Source organism: Heteronotia binoei, chromosome 9 (genome assembly GCF_032191835.1).
Source record: "Heteronotia binoei isolate CCM8104 ecotype False Entrance Well chromosome 9, APGP_CSIRO_Hbin_v1, whole genome shotgun sequence".
NCBI classification, from domain to species: domain Eukaryota; kingdom Metazoa; phylum Chordata; class Lepidosauria; order Squamata; family Gekkonidae; genus Heteronotia; species Heteronotia binoei.
This window is the reverse complement of record NC_083231.1, coordinates 8,417,377-8,443,231: the sequence shown is the minus strand read 5'-3', so window position 1 is coordinate 8,443,231 and position 25,855 is coordinate 8,417,377. Positions and strand designations below refer to the sequence as shown.

Here is a 25,855-nt window from a genome sequence, read left to right as displayed (position 1 = left end):
AATAAAGCTTGGTTGGAAAACCTATTGTAGTATCCTGCTGGAATGGGAAGTTTCATAAGTGCTATGGGTGGGACTTCCATGCTACACCTATTTACATGAACTTTTCCCTTTTGTTGAGTATACATTACCACTGAATGGAGACTTTTCAGGAGTAATTTGACAGGATTGAAATATTTCAAGCTTCGCTGTTGTAGCAGGTAAATAACGAAGCCCCACACATTGCTTGGTTTGAAGCGAGGTATTTTACTTTGACATCAAAGTAGAACTTGTCAGCATAAGCTCAAAATGACTAAGTTAAAATCATCAGCCTTCTGACCATTTTTATTCATCCCCAAAACAAGCAGACAAGCCCCCTCTTATCTAATTCAAATGCTCCGCCTCCTGCTTTCCTTCCAGTAATTTCTTGTCGTTTCCCCCTGCTCTGTCCCTCTGTGTTATCAGCAAGAAGCTCCTTCTCTGCGGGGCCCCTGTTATCTTGGATTCACACCCTTGGCCTGTCTGGTTTGAACAGTTTAGCAGAAGCTCCTCCGAGGGGCCTCTTAACAGTCACTCTAAATGTTGCATCAGACATTCTCTTTTGAAGGCACAACCATATTTTCCATTATTATTATTATCATTGAGGTATTTATTAATTATTCAGGGGTCCCTCTTCACTGTCTTTTCCCCTTTCTGGTTTTCCTCGGTTTCGTTTTGTAATTTCATGGCGTTTTGAGGTGTCCCTGTTAGTTTAAAAAAAAAATTAATTAATTGCTGCAGCAGGTTAGGAAGAAAATTTCCGGGTATATTTTAATAACAGTAGGTGTGGGTTTAGGTGTTTTACTTCTTTCCCATGTGGGAATGTCTAAGACGGTGTTTAAAAAGTGATATACACGTCCATTTCCCTCACAAGCAGCCAGTGAGTTGGAGTTTTCTGTTACTCACCATCTCTAGAAATAAAGTTTGGTGGAATAGAGGTAGGAGGAGAAAGGAGACACAGATGTTGGTGGCAGCCACCTACTGCCATTATGTCTAGTGCCACCCCTGAGTGCTATTGATATTTGGGGGGAGAATGAGGAAGCTGCTTTTTCAGGTAAACTTCAACCATCTCTGCTTGATGTACTGTTTAATCAGTCTTGTTGGCCTTACTACTTTATATCCTCTCCAGATGTTCCAGTTGCTTTAAAAATGGCAGGCAAATGTCAAGAGAGAGCAATAGAAGAACTGGAGGATTTGGCTGAAAAGCCAGAAATAAAATCCATAAATCAGTCCCATTTTCCTGAACAACTTTTGATACTTGCGGCGCTTCTCTTCTTCAATAGTGCTACCTAGTTTCCTTTTATGGCTATTAAGAAAATCCACTGTTTTCTCCAAAGATAAGACTGTTAAACATTCTGTACAAATGGGTGTCCTATGACAAGAGTATAACTAAAAGCCATGTTAAGTCACACACATATAAGTGGACACAAGGGAAGTTAGACATCTAAGGCCTGCCCTAGTTAAAAATGATTGCAATTGACAGCATAATTCTATGCATAATTACGTGGAAGTCAGCCACAGTGAAGTCAGTAGGACTTGATTTATGCTCACAGATGGGACCCTAGACTTTAATTTTGTATTTCCAACCCTGCAGTTGTTTGTCTCTGCAACCTCAGAAGTAGATTTGTTACACAATATCATTAGTAATGTCCTATTTTTGTCACAGGAGGCTTAAGGAAAACACATAATGGTGGCAGTAAAAGTATTTTAAAAGGTTATTCTTAATGTCTTTTGCGTGCCACTGGGGGTGAGAATGATGTTGTGTTGGATGATGTTATCATCTACTGAGTCGGGACTTTAAGAAAGTTTGTGTTATGTATGTGCCTTAAAATATGTACTTCCTGCCGGCTCATTGGAGCCAGGAAAGCAGAGCCTGGGGACTGTATAACAATGGGTAGTGGGATCCAAATACCTGCCACTCTGCACCTATCACAGGCCCCTGCCTGTTTGAATGAACCAATGGCAGGCTAGCGTGGGAGATTAGAGATGTATATAGGTTTGGCCCACGGGCCCTTAGTCAGTCTTTGTTAGAGCAGCCTACACCATGCTTCCCCTAATAAAGAACTGTCCTCACTACGATCTCGTCTCTGCAATGCTTTGAACCCACTATATTACAGTGGCAACGAGAATGGGATCCTGGTAGGCGACACAGCAACCAGCAATGCACCGCGCCCCGCAGCAAGCTCCCGCTCCGCGCAGCGCACCACCATTGCTCACAAGGGTTGCCAGGACAGGAGATGAGTCAGAGCCAAGCTGCTGGCTCTGCCAGCGCCGGGGAAACAATTTCTCCAAGGGCCAACCCCGACCAGGCCGCGGCACCTGGCCCCCATGGGCAACTGCCGGAGTTCTACCCCAATCAACCTGAAGGATGGAACCAATGGGTGAAGCGACTCAACTTCTATATCTTCTACCACGGCGTCGAAAACTAACAGAAGCAGAAACAGTTTTTGCTCAGCCTCTGCGGAGAAGACACGCTACTTCTGGCAGAGAGCCTGATGTCGCTGGTGCGGCTGATCGATGAGGCTGCCACATATAAGGCCATCACGGAGAGGCTCACCAAGCATTTCTCACCCAGGCCGACGCTCACGGCCCTGCGACTAGAATACCACAAGAGGCTACAGAAGGCCGGCGAGACTGCTTCAACCTTCTTAGCGGAGCTGTGCTGCCTGGCCCGAGATTGTGATTTCGCGAGCCTCGACAAAGCGCTGCTGTGCCATTTTGTGGCGGGCCTCCACGATGTGAAGATACAGGCCAAACTGACGAGGCACAAGAAGTTTACACTGGCAGACACCCTGGATGAGGTGGTCGCCTACGAGAAGTCGCATAAGGAGCGGCGGGCCACTGCAATGAACCAGGTCACCAGTGGGTCCAATTTGGAAGACTCCGGCGAGGAAGACGCACTGCAGACACGCCAGGCCCCGAAGCGCCAACAGCCACGTGCCACTGACCCTACCTCGACGGGAGGATGTGCCAGCTGTGGGGAAGCCCACGAGCGTCGTTCCTGCAAGTTCCGGAACACCATCTGCCACACGGTTGAAGTCACTGCGCCCTGGCGGAAAACCAAGACAGAAAGATGGCCACCACAATGAGGTCACATTCGTGGAGGACATCCAGGCGCTCACTGAGGCGAGGGACCGAGTATGCCAACTTTCCATTCCCTCCCTGGGAAAGTACAAGGTGACTGTGCTCATAGTGGGCAGCTGCCAGATGGAAGTCGATTCAGGGGCGGACCAGACAGTAATATCGGCCCGGACATTCAGGGAACTATGCCCGGGGAGGGAAGCCCAGTTGAGCCCATCCCCCTTCGTAGTCTGGGACTTCCAGAAGAGGGAGGTCACAGTACTGGAAGCAGGAAATGTCCATGAAAAGTACGGCCAGTTTTCTGGCTGGCTGCCCCTGTTTGTAGTCGAGGGGGACCTGTGCAGTCTACGATCCTGGTTCAAGGGGCGATCCTGGTTCAAGGTCCTGGGATTCCGGGTAACCAGCATCCATCACGTGCCCGCTCCCTCCAAGACCAATTTTCAGAGGGTGTGCAAAGAATTCCCCGCCGTTTTCGATGGCAGTCTGGGTACCTACATGGGAGAACCAGTGACCCTGCAACTAGATCCCAATGTGCAGCCTATTAGATTGAAGGCCCGGCGGGTGCCCCTGGCGTTAAAGCCCAAGATAGAGGAGGAGTTGGACCGCCTCGTGGCTCAAGGGGTACTGGAGACGGTGACGAATGCCAAATGGGAAACCTCCATAGTCACTCCAGTAAAGCCCAACGGCAGTGTGCGCATTTGTGTAGATTACAAATGTACGATAAACAAGACACTGCAAAGCCAAGCTTATCCGGTGCCGGTGGTGGGTCACGTGTTGGCCTCGCTGGCAGGAGCTAAGATTTTTGGGAAGCTTTATTTGGCCCAGGCTTATCAGCAGCTTCCAGTAGACACCGCCACCGCAGATGCAGAGACTATTGTCACACACAGGGAGGCTTTCAGGGTCAAACGGCTGCAGTTCGGCGTCAGCATGGCCCCGGGGATCTTCCAGAACTTAATGGACTCTCTCCTTAAAGGCATTCCCCGGGTCCAGCCGTTCTTCAATGATATGCTCATCGCCACAGCCGCAGAGAAGGAATTCACATCCTGCCTCCGAGCAGTTTTACAGCGTTTCCACGGGGCGGGGTTGAAGGTCAAGAGAGAGAAATGTGAACTGGGGGGGTGACCAGCATTGACTTCCTGGGGTACAGGGTGGATGAACAAGGGATTCACCCAGCTAGGGACAAAATCAGGGTGATTTGTGATGCACCGGCCCCCAGGAACAAAGCGGAACTACAATCATTTTTGGAATTTCTCAGTTTCTACCACGCCTTCCTTCCCCACAAGGCGGCAGTAGCGGAACCTCTGCACCGCCTATTGGACAAAAGGGCTCAGTGGGTTTGGGGTCGCCGGCAAGCCTCGGTGATTCAGGAGGTAAAGGACATTTTTACTTCCAACAGCTTGCTGGCACACTTTGATGGGCGGCTGCCAGTCGTCTTGGCCTGCAATGCGTCACCATACGGGTGGGGGCGGTATTAGCTCATGTGATGCAGGACAGCCACGAGGTCCCGGTGGCATACTATTCCTGAACCTTGCAAAAGCTGGAATGCAACTACAGGCAGATTGACAAGGAGGGTCTGGCTATAGTTGCAGGGGTAAAGAAATTTCATGACTATTTGTACGTCCGGCCCTTCACAATACACACAGACCACAAGCCCTGGCTAGGACTGTTTGCCCCCAACTGCCAGATGCCGCAAATGCTTTCAACGCAGATCTTGCAGTGGTCCATCTTCGTTGCGGGGTACCAATACGGCCTGTGCTACCGACCAGGGAAGGCGATGGGCCACGTGGACGCGTTGAGCTGACTGCCGCTGCCTTCCATGGACCCCGATTCTGCCCCGGCTTACCAGTTCATGTTGTTGGAGTCCCTTCCAGACCGCCCAGTACACACTACGGACATTGCCCGATGCTCCAGGAAAGACAAGACTCTCTCACGGGTTCTGGACTAGGTGTGGAGGGGATGACCGGTGGCCCGGGTGGGGTCAGAGTTCTCTGCGTTTGTATCCCACTGGGATGAATTGTCTGTACACAAGGGGTATCTGTTGTGGGGAAACAGGGTAATGGTACCTATCAATACGTCGTCGAAAAACGATTGCACCCCGGGAATCCCTTTGAGGAGAGAATCCATCAGGCTCTGAAACACTCCCGGGGCCACGCTCACCCCAAACTGCAACCGTCGCACCTTAAACGCCCCCCTGTGGGTTACTATGGTCTGTGCTTCTGCCGTCGCGGCGTCCACGGGCAGCTGCTGGTATGCCTGGGCCAAGTCTAGTTTCCCGAAGATTTTAGACCCTGCTGCCAGAACGTGGCTGATTACTGGAACGGGGTAGGGGTTATCTTGTAGTGCCTTGTTAATGGTGCACTTATAATTGGTGCATATGCGCACCTCCCTGTTTGGCTTTACCGGGGTAACTATTGGGGTTTCCCATGAGGCATAGGCCACGGGTTCTAGCACTCCCTGGGCTGTGAGGTGGTCTAGCTCTGCTTCAATTTTAGGCTTCAGAGCGAACGGAACCCGCTTCAGGCTTATGGGTCGCACGTGGGGATCGAGGGGTAAGGATATGGGAGGGCCCTTGTAGCACCCCAGGGCCCCATCGAACACCTCAGGAAACTCCCTGCACACGTTTTCGAATCCCCGCGTCCCCAGCCGCTGTACCCCCACGATTTTTATTCCCAGCGGCCTGAACCAGGCCAGGCCCAACAGGGTAGTGAGCTGCTGTTTAACCACTAGTATGTCGAGTTTATCCCTAAACCCGTTATACTCCACCCCCACCGTTGCCCATCCCAGGATCTGAACGGGGTTTTTCTGGAAGTCCCGTAGCACGAAGCATCCTGGTCACAGTCTGGGCCGGCCACGTGGGCACAGCTTCCTCAAGGATTCCTCCGATATTATGGAGATGGAGGAACCCGAGTCCAGTTCCATCAGGCAGGGTTTACCCTCGATCCTGACCGAGACCTTGACCTTCTGCGGGGTATCGTCGGGCAAGTTCATTACCTGTACGCTGGTCGAGGTGGTCGAGTAGCCCCCTGTCAACTCCTGATGGGTGGACTGGCGGCGGCGGGTAGCTATGGCCCGGCACACCCTTGCGATGTGGCCCATCTTGCCGCAGCTCCTACGGACCACGTTGCGGTAGGGGCAGTCCCGTCGCTCGTGTTGGTCTCTGCAGCTGGCGTACTTGGTGGCAGCTGGTCTCTCGGTCGCTCGGGGTCACTGGGTCGCTCGTGGGCCCACCCCTGTTTGGCGGCGTAGCTGGTGTGCCTCCTCTTCGTCTGGTTGGCTGGAGGCCATCTCTTCCTGATGGATGGCTTCGGCCCTCGTGTTGGGGAAGATCCTCGTGGTCCGCTCGAAGGAAACGGCCTCATTGAAGGCGTTCTGGAGGGTGAGCTCTTCCCTCGCGAAGAGCTTTTGTTGCAATCTTTCGTCCCTCAGGCCCCAGGCGAAACGGTCCCTCAGGGCCTCTTCTGGCTTATTGAAGCTACAGTTGCCCGCGATTTGGCGGAGAGCAGCCAGGTAGTCCACTGCCATCTCTCCCGCCTCTTGGTCCCTCTTGTGGAAGAGGAACCGGCGAGCGATGAGTGAGGGTTGGGGCAAGAAGTGCCCGGTGAGGAGTCTGACGATCTCCTCATACGTCTTCTCTCTGATCCTTGTGGGGGCCGAGAGACCCTTGGCGATCTTGAACATGGGCTCTCTGCAGACGCTCAGGAGGACGTCTCTCTTTAGGCTATCCTCTGTTATTCTGTTCATTTGAAGGTAGCACGCGACCCGCTCCGTGTAGGTCTCCCACCTCTCCGGAGTAGCGGGGTTGAATTCCTCAAGACGGCCTGTGGGTCCGCTCTGGTTAGCCATGGTGGCTGCGGTGGCGGGCATGTCAGTCTACAACCGATTTGCCTTCGTCGTCTCCGACCGGATCTGCGAAGCCCCTCTGGAGTGGGCTGGCTAAGATCCCATCCTCGTTGCCACTGTAATGTACTGAGAACCGAGATGGTTTGAAGGTAACATGGTTTATTCAGTAGCACATTACAAGAGAGGGAGCATGCGGGCCAGGTCCCGCTTATATACATTACCTGGAACTGTCCCCTTGACTGACCAGACCAATCCTGGCCGGTCAAACTTCCCGCCGTAGATCTTGATGGGCGGGGCGTCTGGCGAGCCACATCCGGGGACCCATAGGTCGCCTTTAGCAGCGATTGCCATGCGGTACACAGCTTATGTTCAATACATAACACCTTGTTAGACTATAACCAGGGGTCGTTTTATAGAAAAATAGGTGGTAGAGCTCATCCAGATATTGTTATGCAGCTGCATCTACTATACAATGGACAAGGTGGGGACGAGGAGGGGGAACCATCAGAAAGGTTCAGCAGCTGCATTCCTGTGAGCTCCTGCTGAATTCAAGGTTATAACTGAATACTTTATAGCAGCGGTCCCCAACCTTTTTGGCACCAAGGACCAGTTTTGTGGAAGACAATTTTTCCAGGGAGAGGGGGGCACGATGGTTTTGGGATGATACAATTGTGCACTTTATTTCTTTTAGTTTGCCATGTTGGTTTCTTATCTGGGAGAACTGGGTGAGCTCTTATCTGGGAGAGCTGGCTCTGATTTCCCACTGCTCCACTTGCAGCTGCTGGAATGGTTTTGGGTTAGCCATAGCTCTTGCAGAGTTGTCCTTGAAAGGGAAGCTTCTGGGAGAGCTCTCTCAGCCCCATCCACCTCACAGGGTGTCTGTTGTGGGGGAGGAAGATAAATGAGATTGTGAGCTGCTCTGAGCCTCTGAAATCTGGAGTGGAGGGCAGGATATAAATCCAATGTATTACTACTACTGCTGCTACAACATTGTAATATATAATCATAGAATCATAGAGTTGGAAGGGACCTCCAGGGTCATCTAGTCCAACCCCCTGCACAATGCAGGGTCATCTAGTCCAACCCCCTGCACAAATACCTTCCCCTAAATTCATAGGATCTTCATCGCTGTCAGATGGCCATCTAGCCTCTGTTTAAAAACCTCCAAGGAAGGAGAGCCCACCACCTCCCAAGAAAGCCTGTTCCACTGAGGAATCACTCTAATGGTCAAGAAGTTCTTCTTAATGCTGAGCTGGAAACTCTTTTGATTTAATTTCACCCCACTGGTTCTGGTCCTACCTTCCGGGGCCACAGAGAACAATTCCACACCCTCTTCTATATGACAGCCCTTCAAGTACTTGAAGATGGTGATCCTATCACTTCTCAGCCACTTCCTCTCCAAATATATAATTATTTCAAAGTTATATCATTTGAAATAATTATATAATTCATGGCCCGGTTGCTAACAGGCCACAGACTGAGGGTTGGGGACCCCTGCTTTATAGGATTTGTTATTGAGATGTCTGTTGCCTGTACTATTTCTCGTGTCCCAAATGCTTATTAGGCTTTTATTGCTTTACACTTCTCCACTCCTTCTAATTACAGTCCTAACCATGTTTGTTGTAGGGCTGCCAGTCTCCAGGGGGAGGCAGAGGATCCCTGGTTTGGAGGCCACCCCTGCTTCAGGGGCATCCAAAAGTAGCGGAGGGGGAGGGAAATGTCTGCTGGGCACTCAGTTGTTCCCTGTGGAGACCGATTCCTGTAGGGTAAAATGGAGAATGGATCTACGGGTATCTATGGCTGGGGCAGGGGCTGTTTTTTAAGGTAGAGAGGCACCACATTTGCAGCATAGCATCCAGTGCCTCTCCCCAATATACCCTCCAAGTTTCAAAAGGGTCAGACCAGAGCGCCCAATTCTATGAGCCCCAAAAGGAGGTGCCCCTATCCTTCATTATTTCCAATGGAGGGAAGGCATTTAAAAGATATGTGGTCCTTTTAAATCTGATGGCCACAACTCCCTTTAGAGTTAAATTATGCTTGTCACACCCTTCCTCCTGGCTCCACCCCAATGTCTCCTGGCTCTGCCCCCAAGGTCCCCAGCTATTTCTTGAATTGGACTTGACAAGCCTGAGTTCGATCCTGGCGGAAGCTGGGTTCAGGTAGGGGGCTCAAGATTGACTCAGCCTTCCATCCTTCCGAGGTCGTTAAAATGAGTCCCCAGCTTGCTGGGGGGGGGGGGGGGAGTGTAGATGACTGAGAAGGCAATGGCAAGCCACCCTGTAAAAGTCTGCCATGAAAATGTGAAAGCAATGTCACCCCAGAATCGGAAACGACTGGTGCTTGCACAGGGGGCTGCCTTTACCTTTTTACAGGGCTTTTTTTAAAAGTAGGAACGCGCAGGAACGCAGTTCCAGCTGGGTTTTTGTCAGGGGGTGTGGCCTAATATGCAAATGAACCCCTGGTGGGCTTTTTCTACCAAAAAAGCCCTGCCTTTTTAAGTATGGCTGGTTCTGATTTTCCCACCACTCCCGGCTTTAATCTTGAAAGGCTGTTTACATGTTATTGATTTCTGCGCAGGACTAAAAAGCACAAAGCTCTTCGGGCCCTTCAGAGCTCTGCCAAGCGGCAATATAGTGATTTTTGTATGACTGAGGCACACGCTATAGGCAGGGATTGCTGCAGGGCGGAACCATACTTCCGGAGGCCACGTTTCCTACGGAATCTCCGGCGAAGCAGCCCCTCTCCTCCCCGTCTCCTAGCAACAGCTGGCCGACTCTTCGAGCCTGAGCCGGGGTTAGGCAGGAGCGTCGCTGAAATACGTCCGCCCGCCGTGTAGAGCCGGCTGCCAGGCGAAGGAGTTCCGGTGTCTTTGCGGGCGAAGGAGGTTGGGGAGCCATGCTGGGCCAGGAGGGAGGCCTCTCGCTGACCATTGCCCAGGTCGTGCACAGGCTGAAGGCCTCGGGGCTCCATTCCCAGCTGGAGCGACAGGCCCGGGTGAGCTGGCTGGGGCCGCTTTGCAGGGCTCGCCGCCCCTTCTGTCAAGGCAGGGGTGTCAGACTCCTTTTAAGAGGGCCGGATCTGACATAAATGAGACCTTGTTGGGCCGGCCATGTCATGTCGGGCTGTGTGTGTACCTATTTAAGATTAGGTAGCAGAGATACAAACTTTATAAAGGACACAGACAAACACAAATATATATTAAGAGTTTCCTTTGCCCAGTTCACTGGATCCCATGGGAGAAAGCACCTTTAAGACCAATGAGTGCTAACGTTTTAAGTTTTTAAAATATATGTGCGTGTGTGTGTAGTCTTTGTACTTCCTTCTGCATCACAGCTCACTTTGCAAGTCTTGTTCAATCCTACAGGAGCTACAGATCAAAACCTCTATTATTTCCATTGGCTGAGGCTCCTCCATTGGGGAGGAAGGGGAAATACAAAGAAACATGCTTAAAACATTAGCACTCATTGGTTTTAAAGGTGCTTTCTTTGTATTTCTCCCATGGGATCCAGGGAACTGGGCAAAGGAAGCTCTTTCCTTCCTTCCCCAGGGGACTGGGGGGAGCCTCAGCCAATAGAAGGAAGAGAGGTTTGGCTCAGTAGCTCTGCTGTGCAATTGAGAGAGCCTGAAAAAACAAGCTCTGCCTTTCCCCCTTTCTCCCCAAGGGAGGAGCCTCAGCCAATGGAGAAAATAGAGGTTTTGCTCTGTAGCTCCTATAGGATTGAGCAAGACTTGCAAAGTAAGCTGTGATGCAGAAGGAAGCAAGAGAGAGGGAGACGGAAGCAGATGACAGCCAGTTGCCTTGGGGCCTAATAGGAGCCCTCCAGGGGGGCTGATTCAGTTAAAAAAAAATCTAATTGTGTTTGTGTCCTTTGTAAAGTTTATATCTCTGCTACCTAATCTTAATAGATACACATGTGGCCCAGCCCAACATGGCCTGGCCTGCCAAGGTCTCATTTATGTCACATCTGTCCCCCATAACCAGGGCTTTTTTTGAGCAGGAACGCAGTTCCAGCTGGCTTGGTGTCAGGGAGTGTGACCTAATATGCAAATAGGCTTTTTCTATATTAAAGCCCTATGTAGAACAATGGTACCATAAGGGGGTGTGGCCTAATATGCAAATGAGTTCCTGCTGGGTCTTTTCTACAAAAAAAAGCCCTGCTCATAACAAATGAGTTTGACACCTTTTTGGTTGCGCTGTGCATCAAACGTCACATACCACAGAGGCATAACATTTTTTGAACAAGAAACGGTCCAGGGTGTTGGACTGGATGGGCCATTGGCCTGATCCAACATGGCTTCTCTTATGTTCTTTAACCGTCATTTTTTACCCTCTGCTTAACATTCCATCCGCTCTCATTTGATTGACAGTGAGCCAGATATTCCTTCCGAAGTCAGCTAAACAATACAAACTGCTGGTAAACATATTTAACACTATAATGACTGAACTTTAGACATTGCCTAGACATGCAGTATAAATACTCCAAATTCCAACAGGGTGCTGCTCACAGACTACAGGTTATACGCAGGAGGGGAGGGGGGATGAGAAGGAGACTAGGCCAAGGCCTGCCTTGAGTTTAATAATCTCCTACTGTCCAACCCACAGTTAAACACAAGCCTAAAATGGCGTTTCTCCACAACATCCCTGACAAATGTTCATCCAGCTGCTGCTTAAAGACTGCCAGTGAGGGGGGGCTCATCACCTCCCCCGGTTGCTGATTCCACTGTTGAACAACTCGATATAATATCGTTATATCCAGTATAATATCCTTATAGCTTCCCACCCTTAATTAAAACCCATTATCGCAGGTCCTCTCCTCTGCTGCCAAGAGGAACAGCTCCCTGCCCTCCTTGAAGGGACACAGTCCTTCAAATTCTTCAAGAGTGCAATCTTGCCCCCCCCCCAACCTCCTCTTCTCCACTGAACATTCCCAAGTCCCTCCGTCTCATAGGACTTGGTCTCCAGGCCCCTGATTAACCTCATTGCTCTCCTCTGTACTTGTTTCATTCTGTCCACATCCTTCTTGAAGTGAGGCCTTTAGAACTGCACACAATGGCCTGACTAATGCAATGCACAGCAGAACTATGACATCTTGCGATCTGGATGTTATGCCTCCGTTGATACGGCCCAAGATGGCATTTGCCCTTTTTGTCACTGCATCACACTGGCTGCTCATAGTTAGCTAATGGTCCACCTGTACTCTTGTTGCCAGAATTGCTGGGGTCTCCTCTTTTTAAGGGAGCCTCATGGCGCAGAGTGATAAGCTCTGCTCACGATCTGAGTTCGATCTCAGTAGAAGCTGGGTTCAGATAGCCGGCTAAAGGTTGACTCAGCCTTCCATCTTTCTGAGGTTGGTAAAATGAGCACCCAGCTTGCTGAGGTTAAAGTGTTGATTGGGAAGGCAATGGCAAACCACCCTGTAAAAAGTCTGCCGTGAAAATGTTGTGATGTGACGTCACCCCAGAGTCGGAAATGACTGGTGCTTGCACAGGGGACTACTTTTACCTTTTTAAAAACCCCTTTTTAATGGGGGAATTAGCAAGAAGTAGGCTTTGGTAGAGCTATTTTGTAGCAGGATTCTCTCACCAATAATACGGAGGGCCAGTATCAGAAGACTCCAGATTTAAAATAGTTTAAAATGTTTACTTGGCATATTAGAAGCTAGTCCTCACTAAGGCTGTAAGTTAAACACTTGTTATACCCATTAGAGGAATAGAATGGATTTGCACAGGATCATCTGGAGTTTAACCTTCATTCCAGGATCATCTGGAGGAACAGAATGGACTTGCACAGGATCATCTGGAGTATCTTTTTCTTAACTTGCTATAGTAGAAAGGCCTCGCTGTGTAAAAAAAAGGGCTGACAAAATGTTTTGTTGTATGCATGTGCAAAGGAAGATAAAGAAATTTCAATTCAGCATGCTCGCTGATGTAAGAAGGGAAGATTTTAATATGTCATAGTAGGTGGATCAACCTGATCTATAAAAATGCGACGGAAAGTTGCTAAGTTGAAAACTTGGGCTGAAACACCTGCCAAAAGGGTTCCCCTTATTGAATAAAGAGATATGTTTTTGCAAACTTGGCTTCCCAAGCTATTGTGTGATGTATTGGGCCAGCCGCAGTGCCTCAGGACCCCTTCCCTGGGATGTTGCCTTCAAGAACATGATGGGGAACCCTCTCAAAAGCTTTACTGAAATCCAGGTAAGCGGCAATAGTAATCCCTTGATCCAATAAGCTTGTCACTTAATCAAAGAAGGAAATGAGGTTGGTCTGGCAGGAGATGTTGGGGACACATCCATGCTGACTCCCACAGATCACCATGTTGCCCTTGAATTTTATAATTTTTATTGATTTTAACTACAAAAAGAAGAAGCACAAGCATAGATACATTAAAGAGGGGAAGGGGTGGATAAAAAGTGGGAAAAACAGAAACAAAAGAAAATGCAAATATATTAGTTACAATTCTACCAACAAATAAAATACCCAATTCTTTCTACCTGCAAGTATGAAGTTCTCCCCTTATATTTTACCATCTTTATCTTTCGTTATAGATTTTTTACTAAACTGTTACTTAAAATACAAGTCTAAACAATTCTTCAGCACATATAAGTATAAAAGAGTCAGAGCAGTCTCAACACAGAACTGGCTGGCTAAGCTTAACCATATTGAGCACAGACTAACTTGTTAGTTTAACAATATCGTCATTAAAATAAGCATATGAAACAAATATCTTTATCCTTCTAACTAACTTAATTCAAGCAGAAAGAGAAAAAAACAGATTTAAAATGTCATAGAACATAGGGAGAAAGAAAAATAATAAGCTAAAGATAAAACATAATAGTTTGTATAAACAATTTCTCCAGACCAACATACTAAGAGCAGATCTATCAGATTACAAAATAATTGTGCTGTCTGCCTTCTTAACAATTGATCCAAAAACTATTTATAGAACATTTTTCCATATCCGACTACCCACAGAGAGAGACAATCCAAAGACCCTTCTTCCTGAAAAATTTCCACATCTTGGTTTTTTGGCTGAGATGCACCTTCTCTCTCCTTAATGCAGTCATCCCTCTCGGTAAAAGTAGGAAGGATTCCACGCCATTTGTTCCTCTCAAAAAAACTTCAATCAGTCTAAATTTCCAGTCCTTCTTTTTAACCGTGCCATAAGGTTCCATTTTGGTTTTCTTTTGTTCGTTTCCCAGCGAATCACTCTCCATTTCCAATTCCACAGACGTCACCAAGATCTCTTTAACACTCTGCTCATGTAGATTTGAGACTTCGCTAGCTTTCAGCATAAAAGATCCCATTTGTTTTTTAATCAGCTCTGCTAATGAATCAAGATCCTGCTTCAGAGAAATTATGCTACGTAGTATATCTTTTTTATAAAACATTTCGCTTGGTAATGCCATTTTTCTCTGTCAACAAACTCAGTCTATTAATCCAAGTTGAAACGTAGCTCAGAGGCCCAGTTAGTCTGCCTCTCCAAATCTCCTCCAGCTGTGATTTTGGATGTTACCATTTCAGTTGCAATCAGACAACAAAGACAGATCTCTCTAGAATATATCTTGTTTTTGTTCAGACCGTATTGCAGCCAGATAATAGTCTCTTTAACACATATCCAATTATAATTCTGGTTGATTTAGGTATCTGTATTCAGACTAATTCAGATTGTTGCCAATGCTCAAAATTGTTCTTTATCTTTTCAAAGCCTCATTCACAGGAAAGTGGTGGTGGTGGTGGGGGGGAATCTACCTCTTTCCCTTCCTTTGAACTGCCCCGCTTGTTGTTATGTAAAACGACCCATTAGCCAGTGAAAGCAAACTTACTTGCCAAGTAGTATTGCCATGCTTGAGGTAGGGAAGCGATACATCAGAAGCTTATTAAGAGAAAAGAAAGCAAGCGGTCGGGTGTTCACCTCTTACTGCTGTGGAAGCAATCATGGTGATGGAGCTTCGGGGCCCTGGCTTCTTGCAAAAGTCCCATGCCAAAAGAAAACCCCTTCAGGATCTCCTTGGGGGTGCCACATCTGTGGCACCCCTCTAACTGTCTGATTCAGAGGGGCCACTGGAGAGACGATCCATGGACCCCCGCTGAGCTCAAGGCGACATGACCCGGAAATCCCACCAAGTTGTCCTTTAGGTGCTTGCACATTAATCTTTTTCAAATCTACTCCAGTATCTTCCCTGGGATTAGACATCAGACTGACTGGCATGAAGTTTCCTGGGTCATCCCTCCTCCCCTTTTTGAAGACTGGGATGGCATGAGCCCTCCTCCAGTCTTGTGGCATGTCTCCCATCCTCCACAAAGTCTGGAAGATGATTGACAAAGGCTCTGCAAGGTCTCCAGGAAGCACTCTTGGGTGCACACCATCCGGCCCAGGGGATCTGTACTCTTTCAATGCAGCCAGGTGCTTCTCAACTACCACTCTGTCCATGTCAGCCAGCAGCCCGGATGCCACGCCTTGCCTGCTACCATCTCTAGATGAGCCTGTACTCTTCTTCAGAGGAAAAACTGAGGCAAAATAGGCATTAAGCCTTTCTGTTTTCTCTCTGTCCTCAAGGGGACCAGTGCCTCTTTTGTCTTGTTTGCACTAAAAGAGTTTCTTGCTGTATCAAACCTCCCTGGCCAGTTTAAAATCTTGTATCTGCCGATGCTTGTTTTCTGCTTCCAAAGTGAAATAGGAAGAAAGACACACAGAGCCCCCCCCCCCCTTTTGTGGGCATATCTCTAGATATAAAAATCACAGCAACTGGAATATTTCTCAGGCACAAGAAACCAGAAAATCATTCCTTCTCCAGCACGTGAGAAGGAAAGGAAAGTGCAACGAGGCATAGTGACAAGCCATTTTCATGGCCAGATCTCAACTGAATCTGCGCATGTCGCGATGTCTGAATGCAGTCTTAGTATTCCTGAGGAAGTTAACATTCTGGCTGTCATCAGAAAACTGGAACAGTTTTCTAACATCTCTAGCAGACAAAGCAACATATCTCTTAAAGTCAAAAATAATAAAGAAAAATTGCTGCCCAATGCATCCCTTACCTTCTTATCATATCACGGAGATCTTCAGTCTCAACAAAACGTTTTCGCTTTCTGTCGTGAAGCTGCCTTAAATCCTTTCGGAGAGTTTTGGAGACCGATCTTTCGCTATAAAACATGACAAAAGAATAGCGTTAAGCCTCACAGAATGGTCTTCATATGTTGTAACACCTTTGATAAGGAACATTTCCACTGCCTTCCAACTTCATAAGAGTGATTTACAGCGTGCCCCTTGCCATTTCCCACTAACTGTGGAGGCCAGTGTTCCCTCTAAGAGGCCGAGTCTTGTGAGCAAAAATTCTACTTTGTGAGCTACTAGCATGAAAGCTGTGAGCTACTGGCATTAAAATTGTGAGCTACTGCATAAATTAGTGTGCTCTGGGGTCATCCTTCCTAAGACAAAAATCTGTGAGCTGGAGGCTAAAAGTTTGTGAGCCAGCTCACGCTAACTCAGCTTAGAGGGAACACTGGTGGAGGCAGCTCATTGGAAGTTTTTGTTTCCACAGTAATCAGTAAAGCTGTTGCAAAGCACGACACAGGGGTGGCCAAACTGTTGCTTGGGAGCCACACAAATTCTGTGGCTTTAGAAGCCCCCACCACCCTGCTGACCAATTTGAAGAAGAAGAAGAAGATGATATTGGATTTATATCCCGCCCTCCACTCCAAAGAGTCTCAGAGCGGCTCCCAATCTCCTTTCCCTTCCTCCCCCACAACAGACACCCTGTGAGGTGGGTGGGGCTGGAGAGGGCTCTCACAGCAGCTGCCCTTTAAAGGACAACCTCTGCCAGAGCGATGGCTGACCCAAGGCCATGCTAGCAGGTGCAAGTGGAGGAGTGGGGAATCAAACCCGGTTCTCCCAGATAAGAGTCCACACACTTAACCACTACACCAGACTTGCTCTCCACAAGGTAAGTTGAAAAGGTATTTCTCTCTCTAAATCACTTCCCCAAGGCAAGCAGGCCTAGATCCACATATTTTTTGAGTGCGGGCAAAGTAAAAAATGGCACCCCCTTATATTTTTTTTCTTTATATCTATGTATTATTATCAACTCATTTAATATTTTCCTTTCTAAGTACAATACTGGCATGCCTAGACCAGCATCTTGTACGAGACATCAGTGCATCAGAAAGATTCACAGCAGTATTCATATGTGCATTAAGGTTATTCTCGGGTTTTAAGACCCCGGCCCATGCTAGGCTCTGTCCAGCATCATCAGTGGTGACCTTCCTGGGACTGTCTCTCATGGCACTCCCTTTGTCACACCAGAAGCATCTTTCGTTGTCAGAGGACAGGGCAAGCCAGACGGTTCTTTAGGTTCTTTGCCAAGCCTGCACCTCTTAAGGTGTCCAGTGGTATGTCTGTTAGTTTCTGAACTTGCCAAATTTTTCTGTTCAGCAAGATGTCTGCAGAGCTTTGTCGCCAGGGCTTTGGCCAGCTAGCCACTTGGGAGAGCTACCCTGAAGTCTGACGCTGTTGGCTGCTGTTTGGAGATTCTGACTGTTGGTTAACCCTTCTGTACCCTGATGCTTCTTGGTCTTGGATGACATTGGGACTTCTTGAATTGGCTGTACTCTGTTTTAAAAAGAAAAGGGGAGAAACAGAGAACATTGCTAAGGCAAGTCTGTTTAGGCCCATAGAAAATTGTTTCCTGACCGAAAAGTATTTATCTGCAAGCAACATAGGTAGCATATCATTACCACTTTTCCTGCAGTTAGAGCATTCCCACCCTGCCTCTGCTGACTCCATCCCAAAGTCTCCAGTCTGTGGCACAAGAAACCAGACCTGGCAATCCTAGCAAGATCGCTAAGCATGTTTTGAGAGGTAGCTGAGGTGAGCCTGAGAGCCCTTTCCCCCTGTTCTCTTCCCAGAGAGGGGAAACAAAAACGTTTAAAACTCAATGAGGAGCTGAGGAGGAGCTGCTGCCAGGAAGAGACCCTTGCCCTTAGAGGAAGTGTGAGTAGGCTAGGTCTGACTGAGACAGTAGGGACAGTAAGTTCAGACGCGTTAGGGCATTTGTTTGTTTATTTTTTTCCCTTCACCCCTTTTACTGTTTTATGCACCTTGTTTTTATGTTGTACTGACCTTTTAAATAAACCTTTTTGTTGTTGTTCACTCTGCCTGGTCCTCACACCTATTACTTGACCTAAGCTAAGGGAGGCCTGGAAGGGCTTGGGAGGGTAATCTGGGCCTTCTCAAGGGAGACTCTTAACCCAGAGTGATGGCAGCAATTGGTAATACCCCCTGAGTCATGACACCACTACACCAAACTGCCTCTCTCAAGCCACGCAGATGCCATGATGCTGCTGATGTCACTCCCACTTGAATGTCCCTCCCCAAAAGAAGAATTCACTCTTACATTTGGTGAGTGTCTTGGTCAGGGGTTTTGCAGAAAAATAGGTGGTGGAGCTCATCCAGGGATTGTCATACAGCTGCACCTACTATTCAATGGGCAAGGTGGGTAGGTGGGGAAGAGGAGGGGGAACCCTCAGAAAGGTTCAGGGGCTGCGCTCCTGTGAGCTCCTGTTGAATTCAAGGCCTGGTCTTGGTGTTATAGCTGGCAGGACTTCGTATGGGCTAACATGTGAGGATCTTTGGACAACCATTCTTTTTGGAGAACAGGAAAAAAAACGGACATGTTATTTGCTTATCTCAGTGGAAAAGGAGTTTGCGCTAGCTCACAGATTTTTAGTCTGCAGTTCACACCATTTTTTGTCTCAGCTCAGGAAGGATGACCCCCAGAACACAATAATTTATGCAGTAGCTCACAACTTTTAATGCCAGTAGCTCACCCCCAAAGTCTCCTGGCTCCACCTCCAAAGGCCCCAGATATTTCTTGAATTGGACTTGGCAACCCTAAATTCCCCCCACTCCCGGCTTTAATCTTGAAAGGCTGTTTACATTTTATTGATTTCTGTGCAGGACTTAAGGAAAGCAGAAAGCTCTTCGGGCGCTTCAGAGCTCTGCCAAGCGGCAATGTAGTGATTTTTGTATGAGTGAGGCACACGCTATAGGCAGGGATTGCTGCAGGGCGGAACCATACCTCCGGAGGCGACGTTTCCTACGGAATCCCCGGCGAATCACCCCTTCCCCGTCTCCTAGCAACAGCTGGCCGACTCTTCGAGCCTGAGCCGGGGTTAGGCAGGAGCGTCGCTGAAATGTGTCCGCCCGCCGTGTAGAGCCGCCTGCCAGGCGAAGGAGCTGCAGTGTCTTTGCGGGCGAAGGAGGTTGGGGAGCCATGCTGGGCCAGGAGGGAGGCCTCTCGCTGACCATCGCCCAGGTCGTGCACAGGCTGAAGGCCTCGGGGCTCCATTCCCAGCTGGAGCGACAGGCCCGGGTGAGCTGGCTGGGGCCGCTTTGGAGCGCTCGCCGCCCCTTCTGTCAAGGGAAGCGCCTCCTTCGCCTCTGCCTTGGCTTCTGTCCTCCTTTCTGCTATCCTATCCCAAACCTTTCCTCTTCGCTTCTCTCTCGTTAACTCCTCCTTTGTTTGCTGTTCTCTGCCTTGCCTCTCTGCCCGCTTTCCCACTCGTTGACCTTTTGAATAATAATAATAACAACAACAACTATTAGATTTCTGAGCATCGAACATGCTCCTATATGTTATCTAAGGGTAAAAGGCAGACATATATATTCTGCTAAAGGGCAAAGCTGTGCCTGGGTTATATAGGGCAGAACGGTTAGAATGCAATAATAGTATTATTATTAATAAAGGTTGTTGTAATGTTTCTGAACACTTGATATGTATTTAGTGTGTTATCTGAGGGGAAAAGACTTGTATATTCTTCTAGAGACCAAAGTCACATCTGCATTGCAAAAGCCAGAAAAGGCTAAATGCAGTAACAGATTTTTGAATTTATGTTTATTTTATTTTTTTTACTAAAAATAAGAATCGTTGGAATACTTAAGAACATTTAATGTGCTTCTTGTGTACCATTTGGGGAGGGATGGTGGCTCAGTGGTAGAGCATCTGCTTGGTAAGCAGAAGGTCCCAGGTTCAATCCCCGGCATCTTCAAAAAAGGGTCCAGGCAAACAGGTGTGAAAAACCTCAGCTTGAGACCCTGGAGAGCCGCTGCCAGTCTGAGTAGACAATACTGACTTTGATGGACCAAGAGTCTGATTCAGTATAAGGCAGCTTCATATGTCCATCTAAGGGTCAAAAGACAGACAGGTATGATAAGAACATAAGAGAAGCCATGTTGGATCAGGCCAATGGCCCATCCAGTCCAACACTCTGTGTCACACAGTGGCCAAAAATTTATATACACACACACACACACACTGTGGCTAATAGCCACTGATGGACCTCTGCTCCATATATTTATCTAAACCCCTCTTGAAGGTGGCCATGCTTGTGGCCGCCACCACCTCCTGTGGCAGTGAATTCCACATGTTAGTCACCCTTTGGGTGAAGAAGGACTTCCTTTTATCCGTTTTAACCTGTCTGCTCAGCAGTTTCTTCTAGAGGTCAAAGTTGTGCCTGGGTTATAAAGTGCATAATGGTTAGAATGCAATAATAATATTATTTATTAGTATTAAGAATTGCTGTAATGCTTCTGCGCACTTAATGTGTATTTAGTGTGTTATCTGAGGGGGAAAAACTTGTATATTCTTCTAGCGGCCAAAGTCACAGTTGCAGTGCAAAAGCCAGAAAAGCTGAAATGCAGAAACAGGTCTTTTGTTTTACTAAAAATAAGAATCATTGTAATACTTAAGAACATTTAAGGTGCTTCTTGTGTATCACTCAAGGGTCAAACGACAGACAGGTATGTTCTTACTAGAGGTCAGAGTTGTGTCTGGGTTATAAAGTGCAGGAATGCTGGATTATAATTATAGTTTCAGTATTATTGTTAGTAATAAGCATTGTTTTAATACCTCTAAATGTTCAGTGTGCTTCCTGTATGCTATATAATGGTAGAAAACAGTCATATATATTCTCAAGGCCAGCATCACATCTGCATTGTGAAAAGGTGGATGGGGGTGGGTGGGATGCTAGCGTGAATCAGCCTACTTAGCAAGCTGACATAAAACCCTTTGGAAATTACCCTCAAAACCACCTCTCACCCCCAATACAGAACATTAGCTTGGGAGGGGGTTGCTTCCAGTGGCACTCGCAAACATGGATGTGCCCCCCACCACTTTTTCCATGTGTAGCACATGTGTCGGTCTTCCTCCTTATACATCCTTCCAACAATGTGTTAAAAAGTCAGGGCAGTTTTGCCACACTGCAGAGGAGGAAACGATGCAGAAAGAATAGCTTGCTACCTAGTGAATGGCTTACTATATATAGAGGCCTGTAAGAGGTGAGATTTGAATTGGGGTTTACTGGCCCCATGGCGCAGAGTGGTAAACTGCACTATTTCAGTCCAAGCTCTGCTCAGAACCTGATTTTGATCCTGGTGGAAGCTGGGTTCAGGTAGCCGGCTCAAGGTTGACTCAACCTTCCATCCTTCTGAAGTCGGTCAAATGAGTACCCTGCTTGCTGGGGGGGAAAGTGTAGATGACTGGGGACAGCAATGGCAAACCACCCCATAAAAAAGTCTGCCATGAAAATGTTGTGATGCGACGTCACCCCAGAGTCGGAAATGACTGGTGCTTGCACAGGGGACTACCTTTTTACTTTTGTTACGGGTTCATTGTTTAGCCTATTAGTCACCATACCACATACCTCCTCCCTGCCCCATCCTTTTTTGTCTCTTTTTTGCCAGTTTGGTGTAGTGTAGTGATTAAGTGTATGGACTCTTATTTGGGAAAACCAAGTTTGATTCCCCACTCCTCCACTTGCAGCTGCTGGAATTGCCTTGGGTTAGCCATAGCTCTCGCAGAGCTGTCCTTGAAAGGGCAGCTTTTGGGAGAGCTCTCTCAGCCCCACGTACCTCACAGGGTATCTGTTGTGGGCGGGGGGCGGGGCGGTAAAGGAAATTGTGAGCCGCTCTGAGATTCATAGTGTAGGGCGGAGTATAAATCCAATATCATCATCATCATCATCTTTCCTTTCTGGCCTTCATGCTCCATTCACTTGGTCTCATCTTCTCTCTCTTTTCATTATTTATAAGGTTAGTGTGTTGACTGTTTTCTCTCTCAAAGAAACAACGAGAGGATTTTGTTGCTTGAACTAAAACGTTCTCCTTTTAGGTGCTTTTATTTTTTGCTTACTCACAGTTATGCCTACTCTGACTGATTCAGAAGGAAGTGCTGGTACTTCTGCCGGACTTCCAGACTGTTAGTTTGAGGATAATTCGTTGAGTGATTTGATTATAACCCTCACTGTATGCAGTGCTGAGGTGAGGCCAATACATTGCGTCTTGCACAAAGGCCACTGGCTAAGGTCATAGTTGCGCGTAGTATGAACCCAAGTCCCAGTAACAGCAATCATAACACTGAGCGGTGACATGATAGAAGTTTACAAGATTATGTGTGGGATAGAGAAGGTAGAGAAAGAAGTGCTTTTCTCCCTTTCCCACAATGCAGGAACTTGTGGGCAGTCAATGAAATTGCTGAGCAATGTTGTTGTTGGCCTGAATATAGTTCTTCTAGCTGAACCTAGCTGAGTCGGGCTAATGGATAAAAGGAAGTCCTTCTTCACCCAAAGGGTGATTAACACATGGAATTCACTGCCACAGGAGGTGGTGGCAGCTACAGGCATAGCCAGCTTCAAAAGGGGATTGGATTAACATATGGATTGTTGGAACTCTCGGTCTGGGGCAAGTGATGCTCTGTATTCTTGGTGCTTGAAAGGGGCAACAGTGTGAGGACTTCTAGTGTCCTGGCCCCACTGATGGACTCCTGATGGCACCTGGTTTTTTTGGTCACTGTGTGACACAGAGTGTTGGACTGGATGGGCCATTGGCCTGATCCAACATGGCTTCTCTAATGTTCTTATGAGGCAGATTTGTCCGTTTGGCTTGCTATTTGTTCTTGAAACCTGAAATCACAAAGCCCAGGTTTTCTTTAGTTCTATGCTCATGCTTTCCCCCTAAGCACATAGAGTCTTAGAATTTTGGCCTGCCCTTTATAAAAGATCTTTAGACAGAGGCTGTGTGAGGGATGCTCTTGGTTTGGATCTCTTGCGCTGAGCAGGGGGCTGGACTAAATGACCTACAAAGCCCCTTCCAGCTTCAGTGCCTTAGGGCTGATATTGAATAACTTTTCTAGCGATGATAAAAGTATGCTGGAACATTTTGCTCAAATTTCACTGATGAATCTGAATAACCTAATACATATTTAATTAGATGTAATGCTTATTCTGTTTCTGGCACTTGGTGATAGTTTTAATTGATCAGTATTTTCAACATGCTTTACACTTTCATTCACACTAAAATATAGCCCCCTTCTGCCCACAAATCTCCAGGGCACAGAGAGTGATTAAAATGTGAAAATCACTGCCAGAGGATGTACTGTGATGGCCACAGGAATAACATCTTTAAAAAGGAATTAGATAGATTCATGGAGAATATCAGTGGCTGCAAGCTATGTTGACTGAGGGAGAACCTCAACATTCAGAGGCACTAAGCCTCTGAATCTCAGAGCTAGGAAGCAACATCAGGGGAACATAAGAACATAAGAGAAGCCATGTTGGATCAGGCCAATGGCCCATCCAGTCCTATACTCTGTGTCACACAGTGGCAAAAAAACCCATGTGCCATCAGGAGGTCCACCAGTGGGGCCAGGACACTAGACCCCTCCCACTGTGCCCCCCTCCCCCGTAGCACCAAGAATACAGAGCATCACTGCCCCATTCAGAGAGTTCCAGCAATACACTAATAGCCACTGATGGACCTCTGCTCCATATGCCTTCGTTTCTCTGAAGGAAGGCCTTAGTCTCTCTGGCCTGCTGTTGACCATACAGAGGAACTGGTTGGCCGCTCTGTGAGAAAAGATGCTGGACCAGATAGACCACTGGTCTGATCCAGCAGAGTTCTTCTTATGGTCTTAAGGCAAACTGTTCTACATTCTTCATGAGGTTGAAGGTGAATGATAAACTTTAATCATTTCCCCTTTGGTTCAGACTATGAAATGTTGTTGGCCTGAATATACTTTCTCTCTTTCTTCTAGCTGAACCTAGATATCCCTCAATTTTAATACCTCCTTTTTAACCTACCGTATCTTGTTGCAACGTTTCATCAGATATTGTAAATTATTGTTATTAAATTGTTTGCTGATCTCTTTGCCTGAAACTTCGAGCCATATTTCATTATTTTCCTGTGTTAATCCTCATTCAAGGCTAGTTCAGCTATCCTTCTTTCCTCATTGAATTGGTTTGGCAAAAAGTATCTCTCCTATTAAATGAGTGGATGAAATTGGAGATACAGACATGGTCATAATTGAAACCCAATATTACCTGGAAACATGTATCCAAGAAAATATACTTGTGGTTTAACAGATAACAAATTTCATTAAATCTGTTTCATGAAACTCTTTCTTTATTGAACTGGAATAATTGTTGGCCCTTTTCTTTCGTTGTACACATTGGTAGGTTGTATAAGTTTGTGGCACAAAGAAAGTGATGCTAAATTGAACACAACTCTGAATACATTGGCCAGTTTAAGATGTTTTGAAACATCAATTTAGAAAGGCTGTTCTTGTTAGTAAAATAAGCTCATATGTGAAATACCTTGTATGTTTCTTTGCCTGCATTTTGTTTTAGCTCACTTATGGTCTACATGCATTTAGTGTAATATCTATATTGTGGTTATAATATTAGAAATGGTAGTGAAATAGAAAATGATGGTAGGGCAATAGGATAATGAGCATTTTCTTAGCTATTTTAATTTTACCAAATAGCCTTTATTTTGTTTATATCTTACCTTTCTGAGACTCAAGACAGATTACACGGTATAAAACAGTACCATCTAATAGAAGTGCAATAGGGTTACAGAGATTAGAAACAATGCAAAGCAAATGTTGAATTTCAACCCAGAACCGGTGGGTTGAAATTAAATCAAAAGAGTTTGTGGCTCAACATTAGGAAGAACTTCTTGACCATTAAAGCGGTTCCTCAGTGGAACAGGCTTCCTCGGGAGGTGGTGGGCTCTCCCTCCTTGGAGGTTTTTAAACAGAGGCTAGATGGCCATCTCACAGCAATGAGGATCCTGTGCATTTAGGGGGAGGGTTTTTGTGAGTTTCTTGCATTGTGCAGGGGATTGGACTAGATGACCCTGGAGGTCCCTTCCAACTCTATGCTTCTATGATTCTATAAATATCAGTAATAAAATTTCAAAAAATGGCAGAGAATAGAATTACAGAATTAGAATGCAGTCAGTAAAAGCAGCATAAGACATGTAATAAGCAGCTAATAAATAGTGGCACAGTCTGCAGGCCTCTTCCCTTTAATGAGGCCCCTTCCTGCAGCCCGATTCCTATTGTGAAATCCCTTCCTGAGCAATTCTGTTTTACGCAGTCTGCAGAATGGCAGAAAATGTAGGCGCTGTCCTAGGCTTCTCAGGCAGGTCCATCGCACAAGATGGGGGCTTCTCTTCTTTCATCTACAAGATGATTCCCAGAGAGCTAGAAAGTCTGATTTAATTGTCAAATTAAAACATCCTCTCCACCCCCTCTTGGGGGAATCCTCCCACCCCTGATATGATGCAATAACTGAATAAGAGCAATTTAAAGACACCATCAGGGTTTTTAATATTGTAATGTAATTGATTTTATATATATATTTTACTGTTGTACATTGCCCTGAGCCTGGCGCTAGCTGGAATAGGGCGATTCATTAAAAGTATTCATTAAAAGGCTTTTCCCTGCAGCCACTGTGGCCGGGCCTGCCTGTCCCGCATTGGTCTTGTTGGCCACCGGCGAGCCTGCAGCAGACGTGGAATACTGCACCTTTCTTGAATCTTCATTCGCGAAGTCAAGCCGAGAGAGAGAATAAATAATAATAA

At 47.0% G+C, this 25,855-nt stretch overlaps 1 protein-coding gene across 2 annotated transcripts in view; it reads left to right on the top strand.

The window, feature by feature from the left end:
- Nucleotides 1-9,813: 9,813 nt before the first annotated feature.
- Nucleotides 9,814-25,855, top strand: part of TBC1D19 (TBC1 domain family member 19) — a 152,411-nt gene continuing 136,369 nt past the window's right edge. The window contains exon 1 of one of the 2 annotated variants that reach the window (XM_060246200.1): nucleotides 9,814-9,930. In XM_060246200.1, the coding sequence (XP_060102183.1) occupies nucleotides 9,832-9,930 (99 nt within the window). In that variant the 5' untranslated portion in view covers nucleotides 9,814-9,831. Of the gene's footprint in view, nucleotides 9,931-19,084; nucleotides 19,308-25,855 lie in introns of those variants that run through there. The other variant, XM_060246199.1, reaches the window with a different exon arrangement.